This window comes from Acanthaster planci, linkage group LG03, assembly GCF_054643075.1.
Source record: "Acanthaster planci isolate LZ-2023a linkage group LG03, COTS_SCS, whole genome shotgun sequence".
NCBI lineage: Eukaryota > Metazoa > Echinodermata > Asteroidea > Valvatida > Acanthasteridae > Acanthaster > Acanthaster planci.
The window spans coordinates 24,634,489-24,660,600 of record NC_141779.1 but is presented as its reverse complement, the minus strand read 5'-3'; the positions used below and the strand labels follow the sequence as shown (position 1 = coordinate 24,660,600).

At 43.0% G+C, this 26,112-nt stretch overlaps 2 protein-coding genes across 5 annotated transcripts in view; both read left to right on the top strand.

Moving 5' to 3' along the window:
• casd1 (CAS1 domain containing 1) overlaps positions 1-26,112 on the top strand; it is a 51,572-nt gene that overhangs the window by 3,414 nt on the left and 22,046 nt on the right. The window contains exons 1-3 of one of the 2 annotated variants that reach the window (XM_022255964.2): positions 20,470-20,977; positions 23,426-23,522; positions 24,102-24,222. In XM_022255964.2, coding sequence (XP_022111656.2) covers positions 20,833-20,977; positions 23,426-23,522; positions 24,102-24,222 — 363 coding nt within the window. In that variant the 5' untranslated portion in view covers positions 20,470-20,832. Of the gene's footprint in view, positions 1-20,469; positions 20,978-23,425; positions 23,523-24,101; positions 24,223-26,112 lie in introns of those variants that run through there. The other variant, XM_022255957.2, reaches the window with a different exon arrangement.
• LOC147799751 (uncharacterized) lies at positions 9,741-17,202 on the top strand. 3 transcript variants are annotated; one of them, XR_015424821.1, is made up of 2 exons: positions 9,741-16,325; positions 16,626-17,202. XR_015424821.1 is itself a non-coding variant. In XM_087134763.1 (2 exons), exon 2 carries the CDS (start codon positions 11,417-11,419, stop codon positions 15,914-15,916), a length of 4,500 nt encoding a protein of 1,499 aa, XP_086990889.1. In that variant the 5' UTR covers positions 9,741-10,060; positions 10,361-11,416; the 3' UTR covers positions 15,917-17,202. The 3 variants fall into 3 exon arrangements, 2 of the variants coding, with proteins under 2 accessions (XP_086990889.1, XP_086990890.1); XM_087134763.1 differs by having other exon boundaries at positions 9,741-10,060; positions 10,361-17,202; XM_087134764.1 differs by having other exon boundaries at positions 9,741-11,665; positions 12,179-17,202.

The window sequence follows — 26,112 nt, the reverse complement described above, 5'->3', positions numbered from 1 at the left end:
GAATCCTTGTCTGAGTCGCAGGCAACCTCAGTGGGAGCATACACAAAGTTGACCTTTAAAGGAATCCTTGTCTGAGTCGCAGGCAACCTCAGTGGGAGCATACACAAAGACGAGTTGCAATGAGTGTGTTGATTTTGTCATTGTTTCCATGCATGTACCGGTATATGTACATAAGTACAGTATGTCAAAACTGGCAAGCATGTTGCTTTAAAGAAGGTTATCTTTGTTGAAGTGAGTACTACATGTTCTTGTCTACAGATTTCACTGCCATAAGGCAACCTACAGGTGTACGTGTAGACAAGTACATGTACATGTACACATGCACATGTACATGTACACTGCAGTCATGACAGTGTACAGTGTATATGTACATGTTCATGTACACACTGTAAGATTCCATGCCAAAAAGCTTTGTACATATACTTGGTGAAAGCAGACATGTAGAACCCAGATCTAAAATCAGTGGCATGCACCCCTAGAATTCTTTCTCGTTCAGGAACCTGTAGTTAAGAAAGTCCAGCATGAAGGAATTAGTAATTTATTCTGTCCTCTTGAAACAGACGACAACTACTGATACAAATGATGATTCAAGAAGGCATACATGTACATGTATAAGGCAGCCAAGTAGATTGTTGATACTTGTACATGTCAGCTACATGTACACCAGTGTAACATGTTGTCGTTAGACACTCTTTATTGTGTAACCAACATCAATCAGAAACAAGGGACTAAGAATGTCTTCTTGGAGTGTAAAAGATGTACCGGTATCATCATACATGTACATGTACATTTGAAAGTTTGTATTCTATATACAGTATGTACACGCTGCCAGGTCTCAAGCCAGCTTGGTTTCCTCTGAAGATGGGATCAACAATCAGCCCTCTGGTATCCTATCCAGGATAAGTCTATTGTAGACCTTTGCCAAACTATTGGGCATACATGTAACTGAGATACCCCTGTAATTGAAATGAAGTCTCTGGGGACTGCCTGTCTGAGGAATTGGAGCAGTAATTTCCAAGATCCATTCCATTATTAATATACGTTGGGTAAGGGGAAAAACCTGTTATATATAATTAAGATCCATTCCACAGCTTCAACATGGGCAGTGACAACTTTTGAACAAAAACAGGGAACAATTTCCCACATTCCCTGTGCTTCGTCTTCACTCATCCTCGCTCTAATGTCTGTAATTTACACTGTAGCCTACTGTACATGAATGTGTGTCATCAATTTCCTGACTGACAGATTTCCACATAATGTATGCAACTGCTCATTCTGTATCTTTGCCCAAACAGCCCATGCACATTCCAGTCGTTGCCTGCTTTGTAAATGACCCTACCGGTATCACTTTCAGCAGTTTCCTTCTTATGTTCAAAATGAGCAGTGGATCTTCATCAAGTTGTCACGTGGGCACATGTACATGTACGGTACCGATACAGTATTAGATCTCATCCAGCAGTACAGGCCACGGAGCCTTCCATTCATCTAAAACATTACAGCAGGGTAGACCTCTTAAATTTATACATTTACATGCACATTGTACTGTATGTCATGTGAGTCAAAGGAAGAGTGTTTATTTTCAATGCTGCTTGTCTTTTGAATGATCCAGTTACCGGTACATACCTGAACCTGATTTATGTACTTGTACATGTACCAGTATACATTGTAGATCGAGTACCAAAGTGTGATGTCACTGTGAACCAGAAAGTGCAATGCAAACAAATGGAGTACGCGTGCGTGTTGGTTCACGCGCTGGTCTTTGTAAGTCCGACTGGTGGTGCCCTTGCGCGGGCCTGGTAGCGGAGTAGATGCAACTGTTACTTTGATCGAAATTTCTAGACCACGTACCGTTGAAATTTATAACAATCCCTTGCCCTGACGATAGGATGTAGTCATCTCACCGATGTAATCGTAACCTCAGTGGGGAAGGGGAAAAGTGTTGACTGCATGCATGTTTGTGGATAAGAGTCACAAGGAATAAAGACCAAGAGTGACAAACCATAGGTCTGTGCGTGTCCAACTTGACCCAATTCCTGCCTGCAAATCCCACTGAGAGCTTACAGTCAACACTTCCTTCAGTGCTGCATGGCATGCTGTTGCGGAGCGGTGTGAAGTAGGAAATTGCCAGATTCAAGCCTCAATCCCTCAGCAAGATGTTGGGTAAGAACGTCAATGGAGCTGCTACAGTTTTACCGGATCAGGGTCAGTCATCATCCGGTATGTCCACCAAAGTTCCAATGTTATGGCAGAATCATTACAAATAAAGAATGCTACCGGTAACCGTTCAGTAAAGACAAGGTCTTCAGGCAAGAAAGGCAGCACATTTTCCAAGTCCTCAAGCAAATTTTCAAGGTCAACTGCACTCAGAAGAGAGCTTGAAATTGAGCGCACTCGTATGGAGGCAGACATGGCGAAACACCGAGCTGAGCTGAAGGCAGCACAAAAGAGGCAAAATTAGAAGCGGCTTTGAGGATGGCTGAAATTGAAGAAGCACAGCTAAGGCTGAATATAGATAAAGAGTGCTATAAAAGGGTCTTCGAATTACAAAGGGAAGGCCTTGACGACGTTGTGGAAGATGACGACCGAGGATCCCGTGACGACTCGAGAAAACACGATTTCTCGGATGAGGATTTTGCTTACAATGGTGACCTTGACTCAGAGTCACGTGACAGCTGCCATAAGTAGCAACTGAAGCTAGCACTAGCTATGGATGAGCCATCGCACAAGGGTGAACAAGGCCAGAAACGTGAAGAACCAAGGTCAAAAGGTCAGCACAGAGAGTTGACTTGCAAGCAGAAAATGGCTGAAAGACAGTACGTCCATCAGGCCTCATCAGAAAAGCGGGTGGAGTCGTATACAGGTAGCTGGGTTCGGAGGCACCAGGATCAGTTGTTTCATTGGGGAACCACAAATTCTGGTCCCATCAAGAAGCCACAGAAGTCTACGTCATTTGAAAAAATCCAGTCCAGTGGTGAAAACAGTCATCAGCAGGGGGTGACTGAATCTGCAGGAGAAGGAAAGCTTACATGTACCTCAGGTTTGCAGAGGACGAGAGAAGCTCATCTGACATTTGTCCAACGGGAAAGGCTCCTAGACACTTGGGCCATACAGCCAGCCGAGGAGAGACCAATGCAGAAAGACGGTGATGGCAAGAAGTTCGACCAAGCAAATGCCCTTGACCCCCAAAGCTTGATGGCGATGAAGGGCAGTAGCCGAACTGAACAGACGGGACCTGGTTTCAACTTGGAGATGGTCTCGTACCTGCAAAGTCTCCAGTCTCGACATAAAGGGACTCTATGGAGACCCGATGGACTACACCCGATTCCAGACGGCATTTCGTTTGTATGTTGAAGCTCGCACTTCAGATCCAGGGGAGCTGTACCAGTACCTCCATAAGTACTGCGTGGACCAAGTAGCTGATGTCATAAAGAAGTTTGACGTGATTCCAGATCCAGTGAAGGCATGGAGCCAAGCCAAACAAGCACTTTGAACGAACTTTGGACAACCACATATCATCATCCAGGAAATCGAGAAGAAAGTCAGTCAGTTTACCATAACCAGGCGATGATGAAGAAATATGCAGAGCTACTTGACTCATCACTCATCTCACTGCAAAGCCTGAGAAAGGAAGACGCTATGGACCATCCCACGTATTTGGTGAACATCGTTTCCAAGTTACCACCTTGCAATAGGCGTTCTTGGCTGAAGAAAGCAAGAAAGATCCGCGACAAGCAGCAAGCAGTACAGTTTCGTGACGTCACCATATTCATCAAAGAGTTGTCCAAAGCCCTGAATGACACCGAGTTTGGTACTGTGCTTGACAGTAAGAAGTCAGGAGATGTTCAACGGGGAGACCCGTGTCAAAATGTCTGTTCTGTGTCCCAGATGAGTTCTCCCAGTGGCCCCAAGAAGTCGACTAATTGCAGGAGTTGTCCCGGCCAGGCTGAGCACATCTTCTGGAAATGTCTGAAGTTTGCCAAGAAACCAGTTCGAGCCAGGCTGAGGGAGATCGCACGTTATAGATTATGCTATAATTGCCTCAACGAAGGTGATCAAACCCACTCGATGGTGAAGGATTGTCCTTTGGGAAAGGAATGCCGCATCCCAGGTTGTCAATCTCAGGCCAAGCACCATACCTTCTTGCACCGAGGAAAGGCTGATGAAGATGGAAACCAGTCAGCAGGATCAAGAGGAGATGGCAAGGTGAAAAGCTGTGTGGCTTCCTCAAGCGATGCTGTCTTCTTCCAAGTTTTTGGGGTGAGAGTGTACAGTCCAGTGACGGGCAAGACAGTCAAAACCTGCGCAGTCATGGATTCTTGTTCATCAACCATTCTCTGCTCTGAAGGTCTCCTGCGAGAGTTGGGGGTACTGAGTAATCCTCAACCGCTCAATCTGGTCAAAATGTCTGTTCTGTGTCCCAGATGAGTCCTCCCAGTGGCCCCAAGAAGTCGACTAATTGCAGGAGTTGTCCCAGCCAGGCTGAGCACATCTTCTGGAAATGTCTGAAGTTTGCCAAGAAACCAGTTTGAGCCAGGCTGAGGGAGATCGCACGTTATAGATTATGCTATAATTGCCTCAACGAAGGTGATCATACCCACTCGATGGTGAAGGATTGTCCTTTGGGAAAGGAATGCCGCATCCCAGGTTGTCAATCTCAGGCCAAGCACCATACCTTCTTGCACCGAGGAAAGGCTGATGGGGATGGAAACCAGTCAGCAGGATCAAGAGGAGATGGCAAGGTGAAAAGCTGTGTGGCTTCCTCAAGCGATGCTGTCTTCTTCCAAGTTTTTGGGGTGAGAGTGTACAGTCCAGTGACGGGCAAGACAGTCAAAACCTGCACAGTCATGGATTCTTGTTCATCAACCATTCTCTGCTCTGAAGGTCTCCTGCGAGAGTTGGGGGTACTGAGTAATCCTCAACCGCTCAATCTGAAGACTGCTCATGGATGGAAGGAACAGCCCAGCACTCTGACGTCACTTGAAGTGTTGAACGTAAATGGCGATGGTCGACTGATAATTCCCAGAGTATACTCGTGGAGTGAAATCCCTGTAGAGAGCAGTCGCATACCATGTGAGAAAGTCTGGCGTGGATACCCTCATCTACAGGATCTGCCTATGCGATATACTGCTGACAGAAGGATTGGCCTGTTGGTAGGGAGTGATGTGCCCAGGGCACGTGTTCAGCTGGAGTACCGTGAAGGCCGAGATGGGGAACCAGTTGCATTTCGTAATTCATGGGGATGGAGCCTGCTTGGCAGTAGTGGGAATGTTCCATGGATTGAATGCAATCACATTCAGAACCAAACATCCAGGAGAGCAGAGTTGAAGGGAGACTTGGAGGAACTGAGCCAGCAGCTGGAGGGCATTGCTGAATTTGAGTATGCCGGCACCAAGAACACGTTTGACCATCCTAACTCTGTGGAGGATGTGGTGGCCAAAGAGATTCTGGAGAAGTTCTATTGGTGCCAAGGCCGGTATTATGTTCCTATGCCTTTGAAGGACTCTTACAAGAACCTGCCCAACGATCAAGCAGTGGCGGCGAGATGCTTGTGTAGCACAAGGAAACTACGCAAAGACCCCAAGGCCCATGAAGAGTACAAGAAGACCTTTGATGGATACCTGAAGGATGGGTACATCCACAAAATTCCTGAAGAGTAATTGGAGACAGATGATGTTGTGAACTACTTACCATTCCATCACGTCACCCATCCAAGGAAACCAGGAAAGATTCGAATTGTGTGGGATGCAGCCACCAAGTACCTTGGGACTTCCCTAAACAACCATGTATACATTGATGAAGATCGTCTGAATTCCTTGTTGGGTGTCCTGCTGCGGTTTCGACTTAGTGGGGAAGTTGCAGTACAAGCTGACATCAACGCGATGTTCACTAGAGACTGTGCCCTCAGGGAAGATTGGAATCTCATGAAATTTCTGTGGTACAAGAATCATGACATTAATGGAAGGGTTGTTGAGTACCAGCAAATAGTCACGTTCTTTGGTGGAGCACATTTGCCCGGAAATGCTACTTACGCGCTGCATTGCACAGCAGATGACAGTTGACAATACTTCGATGCAGAAGTGTGCAATTCGGTGAAGCGGAATTTCTACATGGATGACTTCTTAAAGTCTGGGTCTCATGAAGTCACGAAGGTTACTGCGTCCCAGATTGTTCCATTACTGGAGAGGGGTGGATTCCGGCTGGCCAAATTTGTGACGTCAGACCCAGAGATGCGGGAAATGATTCCTTCTGACCGCCTGTCCAAAGAGGCACTGGACAGAGATCTTCCTAGGGATGATACGGGTCGGATACCCTGTTGTTTAAGGTTGACACCAAGGAGAGGCAGTTCACCAGAAGAGGACTTCTTAGACAGATTGCCTCCCTGTTTGATCCAGAAGGAAGCTTGGCTCCAGTGCTCTTACCACCGAAGGTACTGGTGCATAAGCTCTCCAGAGAAGGATTTAAGTGGGATCAACCCATCCCTAAAAGGAACGAAGAATGGTTGCGTTGTTGGCTAGCATCACTGGAGAAGCTGTCTGCCATACGCAGAAATAGATACCACATCCCAAAGGGATTTGGTACGATGGTCAGGGTGGAGTTACATGCAATGTCCGATGGTGCAGAAGTGGGTTATGGCTTCGTTTTGTTTTCCAGAGTTGTACGCGATGACCGAAAGACCCATGTCAGTTTTCTACTTGGAAAGGCACTGATGGCTCCGAAGCGAATCAAGACGATCCCACGTCTGGAACTGCAGGCCTGCCTGCTGTCTCTGAGAGCCAGCAGCTTTGTGATGGTTGAAGCCGATGTAGGAATTGACTCGGTTTACCAGTGGATGGACAGCACTATCGTCCTTCAGGGCGCTTCGACGTGCCCTTCTGACTGTATTGAAAGGACAGACACCTGCTGAGGACCATCTGGCTACAGTAGTCGCTGAGTGTGAGCTTATGTACAACAATTGTCCATTGTGTGCCCTCAGTCCGAGTGCTAATGACCTACTTCCGTTGAGGCCTGTTGATGTTGTCAACTCTGAGCCAGTGAGTGCCTGCCCTCCAGGTCTGTTTGAGAAGTGGGATGCTCTGGTGCGGAACAGTTTTAGGCAGACTCAGTACATCGTGCAACAGTTCTGGGGCAGATTCCTGAAAGAGTACCTACCTACACTCCAGGAACGACAAAGGTCCATCACCAAGTTGCGGAACTTTGAGGTTGGAGACTTGTGCCTCCTTACAGATGAGCTTGCCCTTGGTCATTGTGGATATTGGCCACTCTGTCGTGTAACAGAGGTGCATTGCAGTGAAGATGGCTGTGTTCGAGTGGTTCGCGTGAAGACTGCCAAAGGAGAGTATGAGAGGCCAGTGAACAAAATCTGCCTGCTGGAAGCAGCATGTGGACTTGGTTAACTTACTTTTAAACCAGTGTAACCCTTAGGGGGGATGTTATATTTTACTGCCTCATTCAGTTTAAGTGTGAAATTTAATGGTTTAAATTCCAGGTGGAGTGTAAGTTTCGGCAGTGCTAGTGGCGCCCTTGTGTGGGCCTGGTAGCGGAGTAGATGCAACTTTCACTTTGATCGAAATTTCTTGACCACGTACCGTTCAGATTCATAACAATCCCTTGCCCTAAAGATAGGATGTAGTCATCTCACCGATGTAATCGTAACCTCAGTGGGGAAGGGAAAAAGTGTTGACCGCATGCATGTTTGTGGATGGGAGTCACAAGGAATAAAGACCAAGAGTGACAAACCATAGACCTGTGCATGTCCAACTTGACCCAATACCTTCCTGCAAATCCCACTGAGAGCTTACAGTCTTGCCGTCATGCCTTTTACACACAGAATTGTGCATGTGACGTATTCACTCTAGACCGGTAAATACAACAGAAATGCAACAGAATTTACCCCTGCTGTCTCCTTTTAGCAGATTTGTTTATCTGTCGCTTTCAGTTTGATTTACCGGTACATACATGTACATGTATTTTAAATGATGTAAACAGCATCAAACTTGATGGACACTGACGTCATTTCATTGTTATTGCTGTCAAATGTAAAGTACATGTACATACTGGTATGGTTGTGTTCTGCTCAAATGTACACGTCTACAAACAGTACAGTATTCTAACCGTTGAATGCAAAGTTCAAGTTACTGGTACAAAGTACATGGATGGGATATAGGGCCTGCTTTAGAAACCACTGCCAACTTGGGAATTAATTGGCAGTGCAGTGAAGATTTGTGGCATTGTGTGGATGATGTGCTTGTGTCTCTACCGTTGTTTGTCATGTGTATGAATTCCATACATGTACCTGTACCTTACATAAACTGCACTGACGCCTCATATTAAGTCTGACACCTCGTTGGTCCAATGTTGGATTTATGAGGTGTCGGACCTTTGAGGCGTGGGAACTACGAGATTGAAAAAAAAAATTACCCATGAATCCGAAGCCTCATAAGTGCAAAATTCGGACTTTTGAGACGTCGGACCCGTGAGGCGTCAGACTTACGATACGCACCCCTGTATGCACACCTACATTGTACGGGGGTACACTTGTACGTACTAAACATGTACCGGTACCAGCAAATCATCATGTGTACATGTATATCTTTTACCACTAACATGTACTGTATGTACATACATGTACAATACATGTACATTAGTTGAACCAGCCAGCCTTAACAAGTACATCTATGTACATGTATACATGTACACGTACAGCACATAACTGTACATAAAACATCAGCCACATGTGCATCAACTGAAGTTGCAGAAGCACAGGGATTGTGTAGAGCTCATTTCACACATTCCGGTACAGTACCTGCTGTACATGTAATGTACTAGCACTCTGTAGGAAATAATTGATGAAGGTTGACAAGGGTGTCAAGTTAAGGGGGGAAGGGACTGTGTCAGGATTTCCTATGTACCGGTAGTGTACATGTACAGTACGTGTACCATTACACTACATACATGCACACGTACATTTACATGTTTGTGTATGATGGGGGAATGCATGTGTACATGTACAATGTACATTGTATCTGTCGCAAAGGGAGTCATTCTACATGTGTATAATTCAAAGAAATATGAGATTATTAATCACTACTGTACACTATCAAGTTAAACTTTGGTCCTGTTGAGCAAGAACTTTGACATACATGTGCAGTGTACGTGTAATTTAAGACAAAAAGTATTTGCTGCGCAATCTCTACAGTTTGCAGTATTCATGAGCCACTAAGACATTTGTACAGAGTACGGCGTATCTGTGCATTGAAGCTTTGTTATGGTAGGAAAATCTTATGTTGCAGATTGAAAATACCCCGGTATGCAGTGAGCGAGGGGTCAGTGGCTTGTACTTTAAACAGGTTATTCACATTCAGACATCTTCTGGCACAAAGTGATAAAGTTTTGCTCATGGATTGGAAGCATTTCAGAATGGTAAAAAGGGTGTCATAAAAGAAAATATTGAAACATGTATCTAATGATCTTCAACTATTGGAAAAAATTATTTTTCCATCTCAATCTTACTAAATCTTGCTTTGTTTTTGAGTTATCCCACTTGGAAGGAAATGACAGGGCAGTGCTCTGTAGGGTTGATTCCATTAGTTTTATGTTTTGTTAATTCCTCAAATAAAAAGGTGTTCATATAAATTCTGCATGACTTTCTGTGGAGGTTGGTTCTGCATGACTTTCTGTGTAGGTTGGTTCTGCATGACTTTCTGTGGAGGTTGGTTCAGGAACCGGATACAACAAACACACTGTCACAATGTGTTCTGAAATATATTAAATTTATTATTCTTTGACTCACATATACCTTGCACTGTGTTTGAATCCCCCTCTTTAGCAATGAGGTTGACCCAGGGAGTATCTGAGTTTATCTTTCACATGGAAATCAGCATTAGGCAAATTAGGTTTTGCTTCAGTGATTTTGTTTAACACTGAGATGCCATGTGCATCCCCCAAGTCACTGCCTTACTAGCTTGCACTGTGAGCAGTCACCTCCTGTGTGGAGTGTACTTTACATTGGTACTGTGTGTACCAGGGAGTGGCCCATGATTTAAGCCAGTATACCATAACTGTAAGTGGTTTCTTTTCTCTTTTAGTGGAAGAACATATTCCAAGATAAGGATTTTGGGATGAATTTTACAGATGTGGGGTTATTTTCTCTTCATACTGGTTACTTATTGGATGTTTCTTAAAGTTATAATTGAGAGAGTAGGTTTGATTCAGGGTAATTTTCATGCCAAGGAAATTATGGATTAATTATCATATCCAGGTTAAACTTGACGGTGAATTTTGAGATTATTCAAGTGTTAACTAAAAGCTAGAATTTTTTAGAATACTGTCAGTATCCACAATATTTGATCTTTTTCTAAAGGGCTTTCCCCCCCGTGGGTACTACATGAGGCTGGGTTGTTTGTCCTTAGTGGACCACCATTTAAAGCTTAAAATAATCCTGAGTGGATTTGGTGTGAGGTGGACGACGAGTCTACTCCTGAGTAGGGAGAGTCCGCCGTGTACAGTTGTACACAAAGCTGAGTCCTGTGTGGACTGGTGAGTTGGGGCCCGCTGCCTACGAGTACCTACCAGCCGTGTACCTACCTCAGGCGTGTCAGGCCGACGGTAGCTGGGGAGACCAGAGAGACAGACTACTCACCGGGGAATCTGCTGCAGAGCCAGGCCATATCTTCCCTACAGTAGTGGCCGTGGAACAACCGCCAAGTCCCTGTTGAACTCGGACACTTGTCTGCTGCTGAGCATATTCCTATGCAGTGGTGGGCTAATCCCTGAAACCTGGTACCGGTACCGTAGAATTACAATATCTTGGCCCCTTTAGACAGCAGTTGTATATATATATATATTTATTTATTTATTTATTCTCTTGTTTATCTTACTTTTGGGGATAAGATAGATTTGGTACTTAATTAAATTAAGAGTTTATTTTCTGAACACAATTTTCGCCCTCCTGAGTTTTTCCTTACTAAGTGCACACGTCTCTCAACCTTTACCGCTGCAGTCCTCCATGGGAAAGACGGACCCATGTTGTGACAAATGGGGGCTTGTCCGGGAATCGAAAATTTCTTTTGATGTAGTGGATTTGTTGATTGATGTAAGTGGACGGTAAGGTTTAACCAGGTTAATACACTTGTAAATTGCGTAGGTTCAAGTTGAGTTTAGAGACTCTTTGCATGGGTTATTGAAAGGGTCTGTCTCTAATAGAAACCTATGTCCCTCCCCCTTTGCTTCCCTTACACAGTGTGATTGCGCGAAATTATTGAATTATTCAAGCAAAAGGACAGTTGTTCCTGTTGTCAGAAGTGACTTTTTTACCATTGACATTCTCACTCTAAATTGCTGTTCGGTGCCGGTGTTGCATTGCAGATCTCTGCGATAAGGTCGATTCGCGATTGCTGCTTCATCGCTGTAAAGTTGCATGCGTCAAAGTACATGTGCTTATATATTGTGTCCAATGTTGAATAACTTGTGTATTGTTGTACTTTTAATCACTCAGTTGACCATTAACATGGAGTTTGAGGATTTTTTGAAATTAGGACAGGAGATAGGTCTGGAAGGGTTAAAGCTGGTTGAGTTTGCTCGTGAGCGAGAGCAATTGCTTGAAAAGAAACAGCAGGATCACTACGACAGGGAAGAACGCAGAATTGAACGTGAGGAGAAACAAAAGGTAAGAGACCACGAACGTGAAATGAAGGCGTATGAACTGCGGATTGCGCAGGAACATGTACCTCCTGTTAACCCTGCTCCTGGAGCCTCGAGTACATTGATGTACACTCGGAGCTCGGCGAAACCCCCCAAACTTCCTTGTTTTAATGATCAGACAGATGACATAGATGCCTACCTCAGACGATATGAACAGTTTGCGGAACTGAACGGTTGGCCTGAAGATGAGTGGAGCCTGTCTCTTAGTGCCCTTCTTAAAGGCAAAGCTTTAGAAGTATTTTCACGATTACCAGCAGAAAAGGCTAAGGACTTCTCTGAAGTAAAAACCGCACTTCTTCATCGTTTCAGACTTACAGAGGAAGGCTTCCGGCTGAAATTTAGAACGTCAAAACGGGAAGTAGGTGAGCGATATGCTCAATTCGCAGATCGGTTGAAAGGATATGTGGAAAGGTGGGTTGAATTAGGGAAGACAGAAAAATCGTATAATAAAGTTGTAGACCTTTTTGTTTCTGAGCAGGTCCTCGAAGTAGCGGACAAAGACCTCGCACTCTACGTGAAAGAACGAAGGCCGAAGGACCTTGCTGAATTGACGAGTATCGCTGATCACTACCTAGAGGCACATGATTGGTTACAGAGAAAACCTGACATGAGAGCAAAGCCATACACCCCTAAGGGTCAAACCCAGACGGGAGGTAAGTACTCGGGTCATAAGAGTCAAACCAATCCACATGACAACCCACACTCTAGTAGACGATGTTACAAATGTAATAAAATGGGCCATATTGCTCAGCACTGTAAGTCAAATCCAAATAATTCCCAACAGTCGAACAAGTCCAATAAGGTTGCAGGTCTGAAGGTAGATACAGAGGCCAAGGAATCAACCCAGACTGGAGCAGCCTGTCTGAACGCGACGGCAAGTCAGTCAGAGGAGATTGAGAAGATAAAGGTTCTACAGACTAACGGCAAGGCGTTTCCATTTATCAGTGCTGCGTGCACCATTGAGCCTTCTATGCCGGTGAGGAAAGGGCTTGTTGGTGAGTTACCTGTAACAGTCCTCAGGGATACAGGGTGTAGTACTGTTGTTGTCCGCCGAGATGTAGTACGAGATGACAACTTGACAGGGCGCATTCAACCGTGTATCCTTTTAGATGGAACAGTCCGGCGAGTGCCAGTTGCCCAAATAGATGTGAACTCTCCTTTTTTCAGTGGTCATGTTGAGGCCTTATGCATGGATAATCCTTTATATGATTTGATTATTGGAAATGTCACAGGAGCTAGAGATCCGCAGAATCCAGATGAGTCATGGCAACCTCCTCCAGCACAGACAGTGACCGCAGAGACACCGCTGACCGAGACCGTTGAGACTCCAGGTGGAGCAGTAGAAACCCGTGGGATGAAGGTTCGGAAAGACAGGGCTTTTCAACCACTACTCGTTAAGGAGACCGATGGAGAAACAGTGTCCAAGGAGGAGATTTTGATGGCACAACAACAGGACCCTACTTTGGCAAAGTTGTGGAAACATGTTGCTGACCAAGATCCACCACGTGTGACGGGTAAGGCTAATGTTTCGAAATATGTCAAGTATCGAGGTCTGTTGTTCAGAGAGTTTCAGTCCCCCAAAGTGGACAAAGGCAGAATTATTAAACAGCTGGTGGTCCCTCAGAAGTATAGGGATGAGGTGTTGAAGCTTGCTCATGACTCTCCACTGGCTGGTCATCTAGGGGTAAAGAAGACAACTGACAAACTATGCCTCAGTTTCTATTGGCCAGGTGTTTCTGGAGATGTGCAGAGGTACTGCAGGTCCTGCGACATTTGTCAGCGGACGGTGTCCAAGGGAAGGGTTGGTAGAGTGTCATTGGGGGAGATGCCACTAATCGATACACCCTTCAAGCGTATTGCTGTTGATTTGGTGGGCCCCATCCATCCCATAACCGACCGGGGTAACAGATACATCTTGGTAGTTGTCGACTACGCAACGCGCTACCCTGAGGCTGTGGCTCTTCCTCGGATAGAGGCGGAGAGAGTTGCTGAAGCTTTGCTTGAAGTCTACTCGCGGTTAGGGATTCCTCAAGAAGTGCTGACAGATATGGGAACCCAGTTTACATCTGAGGTAATGAGAGAAGTTGGAAGACTACTGATGATTAGACAGCTTACTACGACCCCCTACCATCCCATTTGCAATGGCTTAGTGGAGCGATTCAATGCTACCTTGAAAAAGATGCTGCGCAGAATGTGCGCTGAAAGACCTAAAGATTGGGACAGGTTTCTTCCAGCACTCTTGTTTGCCTACCGTGAGGCTCCTCAGGAGAGCTTGGGATTTTCTCCCTTCGAGCTGATGTATGGTAGGCCAGTGAAGGGACCTCTCTCCATCCTTCAAGATATCTGGTCAGAGGACACAGTTGACGAGGATGTCAAAACCACCTACCAGTATGTTGTTGATCTGCGTGAAAGGTTGCAGTCCACTTGTGAGCTAGCACGAGATGAGCTGGCGAAAGCATCTAAACGATACCAAAAATACTACAATGCCAAGGCCAGTGATAGGAGATTTCGAGTAGGAAACAAGGTTTTAATTCTTAGACCAACTGATCACAATAAGCTCTTGATGCAGTGGACAGGTCCTTATCCTGTGATGAGACAAGTTGCAAAGCACGACTACGTGATTCAGGTAGGAGAGAAAGAACGAACCTATCATGCTAACCTGCTAAAGCTGTATGTAGAACGAGGTAGGCCTGAGGAAGTCTGTCCAGCAGAGGCATTGGGTATGACAGGAGTTGGGTTTGTTGTTGAAGATCCGGATGATGACGATGGGTTGGATGAAGTTGTTCTCCCACCAGTGGAGGCAAAAGAAAACATCACAGATGTTCATCTTGGAGACAACTTGGATGATGCTCAGAGGGCAGAGGTTGGTAGAATTCTGGAGCAGTATTCAAATGTTCTTACTGATATGCCAGGCAAAACTGATATTATCGAACATACAATTCATCTCACAACTGACATTCCTATTAGGTCAAGACCCTATCCAACACCACAGGCTACACGTGAAGTCATCAGGAAAGAGGTAGACTCGATGCTGAAATTAGGTGTCATAGAACACTCCGAGTCGCCCTACGCATCCCCTATAGTCCTAGTAAGGAAGCCTGATGGCACTAACCGTTTCTGTATTGATTACAGGAAAATAAACAGCATCACGGTTTTCGATCCGGAGCCCATCCCAAATGCAGATGACTTGATGGCGAGACTGGGAAAAGGAAAATTCTTTTCTAAATTAGATTTGTCCAAAGGATATTGGCAGGTACCTATTGCGGAAGATGACAAAAAGAAGACGGCGTTTGTAACGGCCGAGGGCTTATACCAGTTTCGAGTGTTGCCATTCGGCATGATAAATGCTCCAGCACTTTTCTCCAGAATGATGAGGAAGTTATTACAGGGACAAGAACATGTAATTAACTACATTGATGATGTGTTGATTTATACAGATTCATGGGTTGGACATCTACAGGTGCTGAGGGAAGTTCTCCAAAGATTACAGGACGCCGGATTAACAACACGACCCACAAAGTGTTACTTTGGTTGTAAAACTCTCGAGTTTCTAGGTCATGTTGTTGGAGATGGAGTCCTCAAACCACGGCCAGGCAAGGTGGAACAGATAGTTCATGCTGAAAGACCGGTGAGTAAGAAAGAGGTACGATCATTCATTGGACTGTTGAGCCATTATCGAAGATTTGTACCTAATTTTGCAGCCATTGCTGCCCCATTGACTGACTTGACTAGGAAAGGTGCACCCAATCTTGTACAATGGGGTGCTGCACAGGAGCAGTCCTTCAGGACTCTGAAGGCACGTCTTGAGTCGGAACCTATCTTGAGTCTTCCAGATCCTGATAAGCCTTATATTCTGGCAGCAGACGCCTCAGATGTAGGTATAGGTGCAGTTCTAATGCAAGAGCGCGATGGTACAAAACACCCAGTGAGCTATGCCAGTAGGAAGCTGCTGCAGCGCGAGCGCGCGTACTCGGCAATAGAACGAGAATGTCTTGCACTTGTTTGGGCGGTCTCCAAATTTCACATCTACTTATATGGTAGAGAATTCATATTGGAGACAGATCATCACCCTTTGACGTATCTCACAAAAGCCAAGGTAAACAATAATCGTGTGATGAGGTGGGCTCTTAGCCTACAACCATACCGGTTTGTCATCAGAGCGATAAAAGGTTCTCAAAATGTAGGACCAGACTTCCTGAGTAGATGTACGATGTGAATAAGTACTAGCATGTGTGTCAAATTTGTACTAAATTACTGATTTTCAGAGATGATAAAAAACAAGTTTTAATCTTAAATAGGGGGCTGTTGTCACAATGTGTTCTGAAATATATTAAATTTATTATTCTTTGACTCACATATACCTTGCACTGTGTTTGAATCCCCCTCTTTAGCAATGAGGTTGACCCAGGGAGTATCTGAGTTTATCTTTCACATGGAAATCAGCATTAGGCAAATTAGGTTTTGCTTCAGTGATTTTGTTTAACACTGAGATGCCATGTGCATCCCCCAAGTCACTGCCTTACTAGCTTGCACTGTGAGCAGTCACCTCCTGTGTGGAGTGTACTTTACATTGGTACTGTGTGTACCAGGGAGTGGCCCATGATTTAAGCCAGTATACCATAACTGTAAGTGGTTTCTTTTCTCTTTTAGTGGAAGAACATATTCCAAGATAAGGATTTTGGGATGAATTTTACAGATGTGGGGTTATTTTCTCTTCATACTGGTTACTTATTGGATGTTTCTTAAAGTTATAATTGAGAGAGTAGGTTTGATTCAGGGTAATTTTCATGCCAAGGAAATTATGGATTAATTATCATATCCAGGTTAAACTTGACGGTGAATTTTGAGATTATTCAAGTGTTAACTAAAAGCTAGAATTTTTTAGAATACTGTCAGTATCCACAATATTTGATCTTTTTCTAAAGGGCTTTCCCCCCCGTGGGTACTACATGAGGCTGGGTTGTTTGTCCTTAGTGGACCACCATTTAAAGCTTAAAATAATCCTGAGTGGATTTGGTGTGAGGTGGACGACGAGTCTACTCCTGAGTAGGGAGAGTCCGCCGTGTACAGTTGTACACAAAGCTGAGTCCTGTGTGGACTGGTGAGTTGGGGCCCGCTGCCTACGAGTACCTACCAGCCGTGTACCTACCTCAGGCGTGTCAGGCCGACGGTAGCTGGGGAGACCAGAGAGACAGACTACTCACCGGGGAATCTGCTGCAGAGCCAGGCCATATCTTCCCTACAGTAGTGGCCGTGGAACAACCGCCAAGTCCCTGTTGAACTCGGACACTTGTCTGCTGCTGAGCATATTCCTATGCAGTGGTGGGCTAATCCCTGAAACCTGGTACCGGTACCGTAGAATTACAATATCTTGGCCCCTTTAGACAGCAGTTGTATATATATATATATTTATTTATTTATTTATTCTCTTGTTTATCTTACTTTTGGGGATAAGATAGATTTGGTACTTAATTAAATTAAGAGTTTATTTTCTGAACACAATTTTCGCCCTCCTGAGTTTTTCCTTACTAAGTGCACACGTCTCTCAACCTTTACCGCTGCAGTCCTCCATGGGAAAGACGGACCCATGTTGTGACACACACATAACACTTTTAGTTCAGCTTAGGTAAGAATTCTGTATACATGCACTGTACATGTAGGTCAAGATTTTATCCATTCCTTCCAGCACTGCAGAACATTTGTGAAAATGTGCCACAATTGCTTTGTTTCCAAGCCATTCTTTGAAGATAGTGCATGAAAATGAAGTGAAGACTCAGAACCTTCTTGTCTTGTCTTTTTGTGGGTGTCATTTCAGAATGTTATAATTCTGACAAAATGTCTGTAGTATTCTCTTTGCACTTATTAGAGATTGATGGTTTTTGCAATACTGGTATTAGAGATTGATGGTTTGCAATACTGGTATTAGAGATTGATGGTTTGCAATACTGGTATTAGAGATTGATGGTTTGCAATACTGGTATTAGAGATTGATGGTTTGCAATACTGGTATTAGAGATTGATGGTTTGCAATACTGGTATTAGAGATTGATGGTTTTTGCAATACTGGTATTAGAGATTGATGGTTTTTGCAATACTGGTATTAGAGATTGGTGGTTTGCAATACTGGTATTAGAGATTGATGGTTTTTGCAATACTGGTATTAGAGATTGGTGGTTTTTGCAATACTGGTATTAGAGATTGATGGTTTTTGCAATACTGGTATTAGAGATTGATGGTTTGCAATACTGGTATTAGAGATTGATGGTTTGCAATACTGGTATTAGAGATTGATGGTTTTTGCAATACTGGTATTAGAGATTGATGGTTTGCAATACTGGTATTAGAGATTGATGGTTTTTGCAATACTGGTATTAGAGATTGATGGTTTTTGCAATACTGGTATTAGAGATTGATGGTTTGCAATACTGGTATTAGAGATTGATGGTTTGCAATACTGGTATTAGAGATTGATGGTTTTTGCAATACTGGTATTAGAGATTGATGGTTTGCAATACTGGTATTAGAGATTGATGGTTTGCAATACTGGTATTAGAGATTGATGGTTTTTGCAATACTGGTATTAGAGATTGATGGTTTGCAATACTGGTATTAGAGATTGATGGTTTGCAATACTGGTATTAGAGATTGATGGTTTTTGCAATACTGGTATTAGAGATTGATGGTTTGCAATACTGGTATTAGAGATTGATGGTTTTTGCAATACTGGTATTAGAGATTGATGGTTTGCAATACTGGTATTAGAGATTGATGGTTTTTGCAATACTGGTATTAGAGATTGATGGTTTGCAATACTGGTATTAGAGATTGATGGTTTGCAATACTGGTATTAGAGATTGATGGTTTTTGCAATACTGGTATTAGAGATTGATGGTTTGCAATACTGGTATTAGAGATTGATGGTTTTTGCAATACTGGTATTAGAGATTGATGGTTTGCAATACTGGTATTAGAGATTGATGGTTTTTGCAATACTGGTATTAGAGATTGATGGTTTGCAATACTGGTATTAGAGATTGATGGTTTGCAATACTGGTATTAGAGATTGATGGTTTTTGCAATACTGGTATTAGAGATTGATGGTTTTTGCAATACTGGTATTAGAGATTGATGGTTTTTGCAATACTGGTATTAGAGATTGATGGTTTGCAATACTGGTATTAGAGATTGATGGTTTTTGCAATACTGGTATTAGAGATTGATGGTTTGCAATACTGGTATTAGAGATTGATGGTTTGCAATACTGGTATTAGAGATTGATGGTTTGCAATACTGGTATTAGAGATTGATGGTTTTTGCAATACTGGTATTAGAGATTGATGGTTTGCAATACTGGTATTAGAGATTGATGGTTTTTGCAATACTGGTATTAGAGATTGATGGTTTGCAATACTGGTATTAGAGATTGATGGTTTGCAATACTGGTATTAGAGATTGATGGTTTGCAATACTGGTATTAGAGATTGATGGTTTTTGCAATACTGGTATTAGAGATTGATGGTTTGCAATACTGGTATTAGAGATTGATGGTTTGCAATACTGGTATTAGAGATCGATGGTTTTTGCAATACTGGTATTAGAGATTGATGGTTTTTGCAATACTGGTATTAGAGATTGATGGTTTTTGCAATACTGGTATACAGCGTTTTTCTAGCTTTGTTTTCTTGTACTAAGCAGCCCATGTATGGACATGCTGGTTGGTTCCTCTGTGCTTACAATGTACGTGCATGTACGTGTACACATTGTTGTTTGATATTGATTAACATACATGTACATGTAAGTATTCAGCTTATTGGCTCGTTTAAAGGGAGATTGATTTTAGAACCACCCTCTGGCAAAATTGAGAGGGCACGTACATGTACAATGTATACATGTAGGTTGACGTCACTGATTAGACTAGTTAGTGGAAAGTACACGTACATGTATTGTACATGTACATGAATGTACCAATACTGTACAGCATGTACATGTATGGACATACATGTATGCTGTACTGGGGTACATGTACCAGTATGTGTATGTGTGTGCACCGAGTACCTGTATGTGTGTGCACCGAGTACCTGTATGTGTGTGCACCGAGTACCTGTAGCATTTGAATGCCTTTCCGAGTAGTGAAACTACATTTTGGGGGCTTTTCACATACTTTTTGATGGAAGGTAAATATAACCCCAAAATGCCTAAGTCTCAGTTATCCCCCCCCCCGTCTGTACTTTTTTTGGGGGGGAGGGGAGACATGACCCCATTTGTCCTCACCCCCAGATCCACCCTTGGTTCTGGTGTGCCGTTTTCAGCAAGGTCATCCAAAACTTGGGACTTTCAATCACACAAGGTTGTGATCTGACTCCCAGAATAAACTACATGTATATATTTGCCGATATTCTTTCATTAGTTTCCTGGCAGCTTTTTGTAGTTGGCTTGGTACAATAGAGCAAATTGATTGCATTGTTTCCATTGTAGATACATGTAATGTACATGTGTACATACATGTACAAGTACCAATACATTTTAGCACTGTGAACTTCCGGTACATACCGGTACATACCGGTATACGTTACATGTACCAGAAGTTAGCATCTCTATTCTACAGTCCACCCGTACGTTTTTGTACCTACATGTACAGTATGTACAGTGAGGGAAGATTTACATCTTTAGGGTAAAAAAAGTGGATGTTACAGCACATGTATGTAGTGGGTAATACGAGAGATTTATAGCAATGCCATTCGGTGCTCATTGCTCGATCAGTTTGGAATCTTGTACACAGAGATGTTGAGTGTGTGTCCATGACTTCAGTCGTTATCTTCAGGTTATGGTTTATTTTTTCCATTGTGGAACTGAAGGGAGGTTGTTTGCTTCTAACATGTACATGTATAACTAGGTTAGCCTGTTACTGGCGTTGTGCCTTCATAATGACAACGATGCATGCCCGTCAGGATGATCAGGTGCACCGCCCATTGTGCATGGATCAGTTCCATCAGTGTACTGTTAGTCTGCTACATAACAGCTGTGCTGCCTGTCTGGTTTGTGCAGTTGCTACTGATAGAGATTTCTGAGAAAACTGGGTACTAATATTTCACACTCGAACGTAATCGCTAAGTACATGTACCGTTACACATAATGGCCGGAGCGGTGATTATCAGTTCATATCGTACCATCTTGGAACGGATCTCAACTGCACTGACTGAAAGGAATGGGAAGAAAGTGGCTGCAGTTGTCTTAGCCTTGATTCTTACTTGTCATGGATTTAGACGATACTACTATGGTAAGACAGCTGTGCTGAGAGTATAGCATATTCCATGTACTGTTACATTCCCTAAATACGTCAAGTCAATGGTAGCATGGACTTTACTAGTGTCTACGGAATGTGATATTTAGGGTCAACAATTTATTAAAAGGTTGACGGGAAACAACAGGTTTGGGTGACAGTCAAACTGGATACATGTTGTACATGTAGTTGGTTTATTGCTCTCACTTCTCTTCATCAAAGTTCAATGTGGGTTTGAACATGTAGCTATTAAACACATTAATAGCTCCATGGTTTGAAGAAGGTGTATCGGTGGCTTAACATAATACAACACATAAAAGGCAAAGTTATAGAGAGGCGAAGTTGAATGCAAGTGTAAGTGAACTACGGTTTGGCAGGACCATTGGAAATGCAAGTCTGGTGGAGTGGGTGCAGTACAGGTGTGTAGCATCGCACAACTAGACTACTATCATTTGGCCAGGCCATAGTGGGAGCTGTCCCAGGCCACCACAGTGACTAGCAATACATGTAGCTGGACGGGGCCAGTGCCGGTGTGTGCTGACCGCACTGCCGCTCCGACTGCAATGTGATGAGCGCAATGATAGAATCGCTGTACTACATGTACATTGTACATGTATGTGCAGTACCATTGGCTCTGCGTAGAGATGGGGAGGACGAGGGCTAGTTAGCAGGACAAGGGTGACGAGGGACACGGGGGTATCTCACCCCGCAATCGATTCGGACATAATGGTGACGGGCCGCTATGACTCTCACAAGCACCCTGGGCTATTTCGTACCACATATGGTTACATTTCTTCCCTATAAGAATGTTACTATCGCACTTCTCTCCGAAAGGGTCCAACTGCCACGCTACGTTAGGTTCCGCTCTCGTAACAAGGGTTTGGTCCACCGCACCTGCTCGACGAGCTAGGGAAAATCTGCTCTATTTGTAGGATTCTAGAGGCTTAGGAATTAATAAAATATGAGCATCATTGAACAGCTCAACCAATGGGAATCTTCCATCTCAAAGAGTCACATGACTTCCTGCTTGAATAGCGTGCAAGAATCTAAGTGTTGTGTGTAAAAGGTAAAATACAGAATAAGAAGTCACGTGTACAAAGTGTTGAGCCGGGTGCGTGAAAGTGCTTACCCGGTCATCTGTGGCGAATGATTGACAGTTATAAAGTCTGAGGTTTCTGGACATTAGCATTCCAGGGAACCTTACCATGCCCAACCATGCAGCCACGTAGAGGGGGTTTTCTGACATGCCAAACTGAGCACAGAAAACACAAGGACAATGGAGTGAAGGAACACACGATCACGCCAGAGTACAGTATGAATAACTTGATACAAAATTAGCGTCTCTGCTACATGTCCATAATGCATAGCTGAGCTAAATAAGAGACCCTGTGAATGCAAGGTACGAGAACAAGTAAAACTAGGGGGCGCTAGAATTCCAACAAGATTTGTGGGTGCGCAATAGTACTTTAACCTGTGAGGCTGTTTATCAATACCTAATATTTCTATCCTGCATTTGTTGTTCATATAGGTTTGTGCAATTAGAATGGCCAGGAATTCATTAAAATATGAGCGTCATTGAACAGCTCAACCAGTGGGAATCTTCCATCTCAAAGGGTCACATGACTTCCTGCTAGAGTACATCTAGAGTACAAGCTCACATCTTGGAAATTCAGACCATTCGATGGTACTTCTGGTGCCAGCTTACAAGCAACAACTTAAGCGTACCAAACCTGTGACAAATATTTTGCTTAATTTTTATAGATGCGTAATTGAATCGTGCCTGACGAGCTCTATTATTGTCTGGTTCAATGCTACTCCTAAGTGTGAAATTGATAGATTGGATCGGGTGGTTAAAAATGCATCACACATAATAGGAGTTCAGTCGGATGACATGAAATCGATTTATGATAGGAGAATGAGGAAGCGTGTCCAAAATATTGATAATGATATGCATCATCCAGTAAATGAGTTCTTCCATGTGATGCCTTCAGGAAGGAGGATGAGATGAACGGGTGCAAAACCAACCGTTTCAAAAACAGTTTATGCCATCAGCTGCAGGTTTTTAATAATGGACATTTTTGATCATGAAATACTTATGAATAATTGGTTTTAGAAACAGATTTACACCATTTTGGGGGGTTTTCATAAATGGAATTTTATAAAATCAGTATGTGTATAGCCATTGAATTGTTTGTTTTAATCTCTGTGGTAATTAGTTTAATTAGTTTCATTGTATGGTATTTTTAATGGAGTTATTTGTATGTTTATACAAGTCCAACATTACAAATTCCCTTGATTGTTTTTAATCATTGGTTGAATAAATTAATCTTGAATCATGGTTTTGAAGTGGCCGAGATACAGAGTACTGGAGGCACCTTGCAGACTAGAACAATTGTAGAATGAAATAGATGTATTTCATACATTCATCTTCTTGATCCCCTTCAGGAAGGGATACCTGCATGGATCTCATGAATGGAGGGAGATACCTAGGACCCAATGTATGGCAGCCAGCAGGTTGTATGATGCATCAGTACACTGTATCGTAAGTATTACCTGCCGAGAAGGTTTTCCTTGGAAAGCAATAATGTGCATCGTATCCCTAATAGTATCTATGAAATAAATAGAAAACCTTTAGTACACAATTTAAAGTAATGGACTACATCTCAGACTCAGCTACATGTTGCTGATTGTACCAAGTGGTCTCTTTATAGTGTACCTACTCTCTCGTGCTTGCCTTCATCTCACTCACTCTTTCTCCTTCTGTGTCCCTCCAATTTTCCACCCCCACACTTCCCCCACTTATTATCCCACCTGCTGTCTTCCTGTCTACCTGCTTGGGTATAATGTAAATATATCTCTCATTCTGCCCATCTAATGAGCACCAATGTTTATGTACATGTAGACTTTCATTTGCATGCATCAGTACTTGTATGCATGCATCAGTACTTGTATGCATGCATCAGTACTTGTATGCAAGGATTTAGAAAACGGAAAAAATGATAGTCATGCCGGCCCAGCATCATCAACATTGAAAAATGCCCCGGCATGAAGTGGTTAACCATGCTTTCATACCTCTGTATCACACCGTCTTGTCCTATGTGCCTTCATACTGTGATTGCAGAGATTCTTCCAAATGCCTGGAGGGACAGCGAGTGCTATTCATTGGTGATTCCAGGATGAGACAGCTGTATTTCTCGTTTGCTCAGAGGGTGACGTCGGACAATTTAAAGGAAGGAAAATATGTGAGTTTCAGCATCCTTTTAGATCCATTGAATTATTAAATTTGGGAATTTATCTTGCTTTATTGCACTTCAGAACACCCTAGCACATACGGCATTTTTGCCAGGAACATTTTGTAACATTGGTGCCGAAATGTATTCCAGGCATCAATCAAATCTCTGAGGGCTCTGCACAAGGAAAATACAAGTCAAAGTGTGGAGATGTTATTGGAAGAGTTGTTTAAGATCACTCTGAGTTCTTACAGCGTAAAACAAGTTAAGACAAGCACATACATGTGCATCAGTTAAATTCTGAATGCCTTCTAATTTCTAGATCAGATTTTAAATCACGTGCCTCTGGGGGTGTCAATTCATGTAGGCGTGGGAGGGTACTATGGAATTGGAACCCTAACTTTCTAACTTGTGTGAACAGTCAGATTGAAGTTGGAGGATTTCCAACTAGGTAACATTCTGGGTGCTTATTGTGTGTGTGTGATGTTTATGTATCTTCCACCAAAAAGGGGACAAGTGGAATAATTTTAACTCAGTAGAAAGACATTGTTGGACATGACAACTTGGATGTTGTCAGTCAAGCAAGTGTATGCATCTGTAGCCAGTCTCTCAGTCATTCCTACACGTGTGTATATGCAGGCACATACATGTACATGTACACAGTGCAGGTATTATGCACGCACATAAATTATCGAATGTTGTGATGTTGTCAACTTTTAAAAAAACATGACATGACACTCAACACAACATGGCTGTGATCTGATTACATTATGCATACATAAAGTGCACCTTAACTCCATCAAGTCAGAGCATGCACAGGTGTACATTTATATTACATGTACATGTACCTCATAACATGTCAGTTAACCTGGGCATAGAATGTTTCTTTTTTACAGGATACATTACAGTGTGTGTACGGTACAGTTGGCTAAACCATTACTGTGTTGAAGGGACATGTTCTTTTATTTTCAAGATGTATTTCTTTTTGCATTGGGGAGATGTTAATCATATATAACAGGTTTTGCCCTTACCCAACGTATATTAATAAGCACTGTATGCTCAGTGCTTGTCCGAGAGCTTGCGAAAAAACCTCACAAGCTTACTCGGCAGGGACTCAAACCCACGACCTCCCGCTTACTAGTGCAGATGTCTTAACCACTCGACCACCAAGCTTGTCGGCTGGCCGGTCCGAGTCAAATGAAGCAGCGGGTACCGCGAACTATTTTCTATGTTTTTTTTATACATCAGCATACAGCATACATCAGCATACAGTGCTTATTAATATACATGTACGTTGGGTAAGGGCAAAACCTGTTATATATAATTAACGTTCTTTTATTACAAAAATGGAGACTGAGTTGTAGGGATAGATATTTATCCCCAGAATGATTTGGGTCCCAACAACATCTATTTTTCTACTGTACATGTTGTAGTCCCCACACTAATGTGCATCTATTAGTGTGTGCTTAATGTCAATATGCAGTGAAGGATAGAGGGTACTGTACCGTACATTTAGCTTATCACAAATGAAACATTTTCATGATCAGGCCAAGTTTAATAGGACTATTCTTGCTGCAGTATATTGTACAGGTTTGTAAATGAGTTGAACACATCAGATATACTGTATCATCGACTACATGTACCGGGTAGCTTGTGTATTATCCTGTCATTACATGTACATGTGTGTCCCACCCTGTCTTTGAATGTCATCCCTCTTCAAAGGCATTTTTGTGTATAGCTTCCTTTGAATTTTTTCATTCTCTTTCTACCTCTTTCTACCTCTTTCTACCTTTTTCTACCTTTTTTACCTGGTTTTGATCATATGATAAAAAAGTAGATTTCCAGTCCCATCACCTATTGGTTGAAAATAATTTGTTTTTTTCCCCCAAACCAAAGCTGGTA